The sequence below is a fragment of the Trichoderma harzianum genome, assembly GCF_003025095.1.
Source record: "Trichoderma harzianum CBS 226.95 unplaced genomic scaffold M431scaffold_124, whole genome shotgun sequence".
NCBI classification, from domain to species: Eukaryota; Fungi; Ascomycota; class Sordariomycetes; order Hypocreales; family Hypocreaceae; genus Trichoderma; species Trichoderma harzianum.
Window position 1 is genome coordinate 976 of NW_020209372.1, and position 6,292 is coordinate 7,267.

General features: G+C 46.4%; 4 protein-coding genes across 4 annotated transcripts; 3 read left to right on the forward strand and 1 right to left on the reverse strand.

The window, feature by feature from the left end:
• Positions 1 to 450: 450 nt before the first annotated feature.
• M431DRAFT_502087 (hypothetical protein) lies at positions 451 to 1,483 on the forward strand (the record flags this gene model as incomplete). Its single annotated transcript, XM_024918089.1, has 6 exons — positions 451 to 556; positions 612 to 662; positions 724 to 819; positions 881 to 1,008; positions 1,076 to 1,187; positions 1,251 to 1,483. 6 exons carry the CDS (start codon positions 451 to 453, stop codon positions 1,481 to 1,483), a joined length of 726 nt encoding a protein of 241 aa, XP_024766962.1.
• Positions 1,484 to 2,344: 861 nt separating this feature from the next.
• Positions 2,345 to 2,927, reverse strand: M431DRAFT_102651 (hypothetical protein; the record flags this gene model as incomplete). The annotated part of the gene is made up of 3 exons (XM_024911469.1): positions 2,345 to 2,545; positions 2,604 to 2,715; positions 2,767 to 2,927. 3 exons carry the CDS (start codon positions 2,925 to 2,927, stop codon positions 2,345 to 2,347), a joined length of 474 nt encoding a protein of 157 aa, XP_024766963.1.
• A 978-nt stretch (positions 2,928 to 3,905) lies between these two features.
• On the forward strand, positions 3,906 to 4,704 carry M431DRAFT_102659 (hypothetical protein; the record flags this gene model as incomplete). The annotated part of the gene is made up of 3 exons (XM_024911471.1): positions 3,906 to 4,176; positions 4,227 to 4,354; positions 4,408 to 4,704. The coding sequence occupies 3 exons, from the start codon at positions 3,906 to 3,908 to the stop codon at positions 4,702 to 4,704; spliced, it is 696 nt and encodes a 231-aa protein (XP_024766964.1).
• Positions 4,705 to 4,831: 127 nt separating this feature from the next.
• Positions 4,832 to 5,231, forward strand: M431DRAFT_102654 (hypothetical protein; the record flags this gene model as incomplete). The annotated part of the gene is made up of 2 exons (XM_024911470.1): positions 4,832 to 5,058; positions 5,108 to 5,231. Coding segments are annotated over 2 exons (351 nt in total), but the record flags the coding sequence as incomplete, so codon positions are not given.
• Between the last annotated feature and the right edge of the window lie 1,061 nt (positions 5,232 to 6,292).

Consider the following 6,292-nt stretch of genomic DNA (forward strand, 5'->3'; position numbering starts at 1 on the left):
AGCGACGATAGTCGGAAGACTTTGACTAGAGACTTAGGAATATGCCCCGCAGAAACTTATATACCAGTTCACTTATTTGGATTGGGAAATGGTCAATCCTCTTTGCTCAACCTGGCTTCCAATTGCCCCTTCTACGCAGCTCTCAACTTACGCCCGCCTCTCCATCCCGCGAATCTTGGCTTTCAATCACTCATTTACCTACCTTTCCATCTCTACTAAGCAGCGATATTGAATATAATCATCAATATGCGACCTTGGAGACAAGTCGTAAAAGATCTAGTTAGTCGGCCGCATATATACTTTGCCGTGCCATCTTCAAATCTTGAAAAGTCATTACGAACTTCAGACGAAGATAGTCTTGACGACCAAGAGGGTGCGCGTGCTCTCTTAGGGGACGATGTTTACCCTCTATACCACCCTTATCGACGCTTTGGCGTCTTCAGCATCATCATGGCTGTCAGCGTCTTGGCTCTTACCGCAGCTGGAGCCTTTCTGCTTGGCAAGGCATGGCAACCTCATCTTGACGAGAAATGCATGAGGCACAGCTCAACCTACTGTTAGTTCTGCCAAAGATTTCCAATATTCCGCAAATGATGCTAACGTGGTTTTAGCGACCGTAATGAAGCAGGTCAGTAATAAGCTACATGATGTCAAGTTCAACGGTATTTCCCAGCCACCCAACAGTATTCAATCTCCACCACGGTAAGCTAATCGGCTCAACAGGCACTCTCGGGAAGAATTCGCAGTTTACTGGCCATTGGGGAGACCCAAACGAAGCCATGGACCGCGAATGGAACAGATGGGGTTTTGGTAAGTTCGGTTCGTGGAGGCCTTTGCCCATTCAGCCCTCACCCACCAGTTTCACTGACAATCCGTATAGTCAAATACGCCAGTTTTTCTCGTGACGAATTTGCCGCAATGGGCATGGACTTGGAAGGGTCTGCCAGGTTCACTGAAGAGTACGGAGGAGGGTATATTGGATTCCTCGAGATCAGCCACAAAATGCATGTAAGCACATGTTTTTTCCCCATGCAGCTGCTGCTATTATTTCATGAGCGAGCTGACATATGTATAGTGTCTCAATGTAATCCGGCAAGCATATCACCGAGAGTACTACGAAAGACCAGAAAACAAAAAATGGGCAACCTGGCTGAACGACAGACCGATTACCGTAAAAGTGCACATCAGTGGGTACCCACACACGCTGCTATCATGGATGGATACGTATCGCTTGCTAATCACATATATAGACCACTGCTTTGAAATGCTTCGGCAGAACATCATGTGCAGCGCCGACGTCGGTGTCATCCCGCACCACTGGGTAAAGGACATCCCGGATCCCTTTGCCAACTTCAACACTGTGCATAAATGCCGCGACCTCGACAGTGTGGCTAAGTGGATTGAAGACCATGAGGTAGCACCTCCACCAGAAAATGGATATCCGATGCCAGCAGATTCCAAGGTTTGGGAAAAGGCGCCCTAAGGATACGGGAAACATGCCGAGGAGGCAAAGCAAGCCGTTGGTGGCTGAAACCTCCGCATTACTCATCTAGCACAAAGGATAGAATCCCCAAGGCAGCCAGAATAGACCAAATGACAAGTATGCAGGCGCATATCGCTACTGTAGATTGAAACCTGTGCCAGTCCTCAATTTTCGATGTGACGCCGGTGACGCTGGTGTAGCTGGTGTCGCTGGTGACGCTGGAACTACCGCCAGTCAGCTCCCGCCTCGGCTCGGGTAGTGGTAGTATTGGTCTTTGGCGGGATGCCCATACGCCGCAGCCAATGGGGTGATACGGAACCTGTGTCGGCTTCCTCTCTGGGCAACAACGACTTACCCCTGGTCAAAACGATCGGCGCCCTGCTAGGCGTAAGAAGGAATAGGTAGTCAGACTACTCGGGTTCAATAGAGATCATTTGTCAGGTATTGCCCCATGGTGGTTATCCGAACTATGTTATTGCTCCAATAAGAGGATGTGTACATACAGCAAATGTTGAATGTGGTCAAGGAAACTTCCGGCGATTGAGCGTCAGCAACTGCGGCGCGGGTAAGCGGCATACCTTTAGTCGTTTTCGGAAAAAGAACTACATTTGCAGTAGCGCTCTTTGCTCCTATCCTACTAGTACTACGGGCCGGCGGCTTCATATGGAGTACTAGGTAGTCTTGGTTGCACGATTAACAGCCATGTGGGGGCAGATCGGAATCCCGGTCCCTGCTATTTTTAATCGTTGGACGGAGTACTTGGGCTGCTCAGTCGAGCCAAGCCATGACCTCATTCGAGCACAAATTCTCGTGTGTGATTCATCTATTCTTGCTACACAACGTCTTGATGAGTTTCAGCGCTCATAAGAATACAGAATATTTCCCAAGCGAGGCTGGCTTTATGGGGACCTGCACGGACTGCAGCACGTAGTCATAGAGCATTGTGGCATTGCGACACTTGTGTGTCTGCCCCATTCCGTTGATTCCGTCCTCCTCCCCGCCCTCAGCGTCCAATATGTTAACTGAGTTTTCCAAAGCATCATCAGCTGAGCACAGGATGGCCTAAGTTCTCTATTAGAATTGTGGGTTGAGATTCAAAGCATTGGCTGGAATGCATCACCTGAACGATGTAGTCGAAGCAGTGCATAAAGTGTTGATCGTCTTCCATGGTGCTGTTTCCTCCGCCGTCATTGGGATGTTTGTCCATGCCCCCGCCGACCACCACGCTTCGACTAGAATCAAGTTAGGTACTTTGGGGCAACCCGCAATGATAAAATACTCACACTATGCTTAAGCAGTGCAGCTGATGAAACATGGACACCCCCACACTATGGTTTCTATGGTCGCCCAAGTCGACCATTAGGAAGCCTCCATTTGGTGTAAGCAGCGAATCCCAAAAGGCCGTCTGGTTGGAAATGCCCTTTCGGCTGTATATCGGATGCATCCATGGATCTTTGACAAACTTGGTTGGGGAGAGCTCTTGCGACGGCGTGAGGGCGGGATACTCTTTCGGCCGAGGACAATGGCTGACGTCGGCCGAAGGCGGGGCCCGTACGCGATCAACGACGGTGGTGATTATGTTGTCATAACCCGGGCGGATGAGGAGAAGAAGTACGATGATGGTTACCGCTGAGGAGAAAGATGCAACAAGACATGTGTGGAGCGGGGCTGGCACTGTCATTGTAGAGGGTGATGCATGTGCGAGTCAAGTAAACTGAACGAACATCAACAAGGAAAGGTTGTCGAGTGACAGAGGCAGTCAAGTCCCTTTAGGCTTGTTATGGCCATGGCCCGGCAGCTCGAGATGCGGGGTTTAGGGTAGTTTACTCGAACTTGGCTTCTCGATCCCTCCCCTCCACCACATTCGAGCTAATGCATGCACCACCCATCCGTCCACACGCACACCTTTGGGATCATGACAAAGTTCCATCGGAAATTTGTGGGCTAGCAAACATGCCGTTCTCCTGTTTTACATATGATAACCTACCATATGCTAGCTGCCTACACGCCCCAGTTGAGCGGTAACGGGGGAAGGATGTGGATCGGCTGATGGCTTCGGCTATGTATCTCGTCGATAGTTGATCTAGAACGGCAGGTGGCAGCCAAATGCATAGCATATGTCCCTATCAACAAGACACAATCACGTAAGTAAGCCGCAATCATGTAAGTAAGCCGGCGCAACTACATGCACGGGAACGAGAAATAGTGCCGAGACATTGCCCATGTATCATTGAGGAGAAGTCAAGAATCACTACGTTGACCAACATTTCCAATACCCCTCGGTTTCCCGCTTTCGCCAGAGAATTCACCTTTGACTCACTTTTTGCTCCATTCAACAATCACTTGGCGATTCGGAGCAATGCTCGACTCAGTTCCAGAGAACGAGGTGCCATTTCTCACCAAAGATGATGAAGCTGAATTGATGACACAACACGACGGCCAGAGCCGCAGAACAACTCGACGCTTGATCATCATCGTCGCCATGGTCAGTGCCGTTATTTCTGCCCTTGGTACCGTTATTACCCACAATCTTCTTCCATTATCTTCAAATAGAGGTGCTTCGCGACAAGAACTTCTTCCATCCTTGAACGTTCCGCCTCTCGGAAACCTTCTTCGAACTTACGTGGGCGGAGGTGCTTACTTTGATCGAGACATGAACGCCAGCCACGAAGCCTGGATGTCATTGTTTCCTCGTATGTAGTTTTGTCTTTAATCGCTGTCGCTGATACTAATTGTGCCTCAGCGGGAATGGGTTACGTTACCATGGACAATATAAAAGCCGCAGGAGATATTCCTCGGATCGTACAAGATATGAGCACGGATGGATCAGGGCGCTTCTGTGTTGCCGCGTTTCATCAACTCCATTGTCTCGTGAGCCTTCCTGTTAACTTGACTCGCAATTTCTTTTCTGATTTTACCATCAGTTTCTCATTTACGCCGACTTTCGCCGCGCCCTGACTGGTAAGCTCTCACATGACGAAGCCCAGAAATTGCATGACGCGCATTCTTTACACTGCTTTGATTATCTCCGAGAAAGCATTCTATGCGCCGCAGACAGTGCCCTTGAGCCCTTTCGCTCTCCGTTTGATGGAGGTACTAAAGGTAATGGGGTCGATGGCTTTGGCACTGTGCATCAGTGTAGGGATTTCAAACAGCTGTATGAGTGGAGTGAGAAATTTCGGTATAGTAATGGGCATGACGCTGAGAAGTTTGAGGGCTGATATAGAATAATTATTTAGTCTTAGTTATATTATATGCCCTTATGTATTTTGTGTTATATTCCACTACGCTATTAGGTTAACTAAAATAAGAGACAATTGTTTATACAGCTTCGTAGGTTTACATATAATAATATTTATTAATTCCCTTCTTCTCAAACCTATCCACTCACTCAAATTATTAGTTGATCTTCCAGCACCCCCTGTTAATATTGGTATCCATGACCTTTTCTGCAATTATATTTTCGATATCACAAACCAAGCCTCTTTCAGTAGAAAAGATTACTGTAATGACCCGGATCGGCCAATTCCTGCTAGCCTAATCAATATTGACCAAGTCAAGATTTGGTCGATGCTGTCATAAATCCTTGGACCACTATATATAGACGGTTACCTTGGTATTTAGGCCATGTTGTATTTTCTTTTACATTTTCAAATTTGCAAGTTATGTGTGGCAGTGGTATCCCCAGCTGATGCGTAATTATTTCTCGTCTATTGGCTATTTTATCCTAATATGGCTTTTTCAATAGATGTTCCAGAGACATAAGCTCAGCTGACATATCGTGTTCTCCATTAATCTTATTATTACCATTTGATTTCTTCGATCTGCTCACATACAGGAGTTCTACGACATCAAGGGCGATTGAAGAAGTCATAGAACAACTCTTTTAATGTTGATCTCCAAACGCAGCCTGATCACGATGCGATCCGGCGCATCAAGGTTTAGATTTGCATTCGGCCCAGGTTTTAGACTTATTTCCTTTTACTGAAAGACGTAGATACGTTTATCTTATCACTCTTCGCTTTGTAATGTTTAGTATTGTATATTTACATTTAGAGTACTATTGTCAAATTTGGTCTGCATTGATAGGACTGCTTTCATATGTACATCTAACTACTATGCCGATTTGTTATTCTTACGTTTTATAATTCAGTTGCAGTTGACAGGGTATTCCTAGTTACCTAAGAATTTTAAATGTAAGTTACATAAAATTTACCTATGCACGTTTACGCCTGTATCGCCCGACTTATATAGCACTAATAATATAAGGAGATAGTATTCCCTCACAAAAGAATCAGCCCATATATATCTTTATCAATGTTACATTTCTCTTGGCTATAATATAGTAACTGTCGACTCTCATTCCCAGACATAGATGAGCTCTCGTGCTGGTGGGAGCACGAAATAACCATGCTCAAGGGATACCAAGAAATCGCTTTGAAATCAATAAAACTCTCATGCCCTGGGGAGCTTCACTTGCCTAGGAAACCTTGCAAGCGCTAAGTCCCTGCACACAGATGTGGTGTTACAAAAATGTGGGATCACATAAGATAGATCATATGATGCCGAAGGCGCCAATGGTATGGAGTGAGAATTATTTGAGGAGTATAAGAAAGAATGGAATGAACGTAGCTATTTATCTTGTGAGCAGCTTCGCTGAAGCGGCGAAGCTGTAACAAGTAACTATGCCTGATATAATCTTGAGACCAGGAGTTGTTGGTGATACTATGCCTGACATGGCATGGTAGAAAGCAACGACTTACCCCATCTTGAAGTTATGATAGCTGACAGCCTGACATGTGACACGTG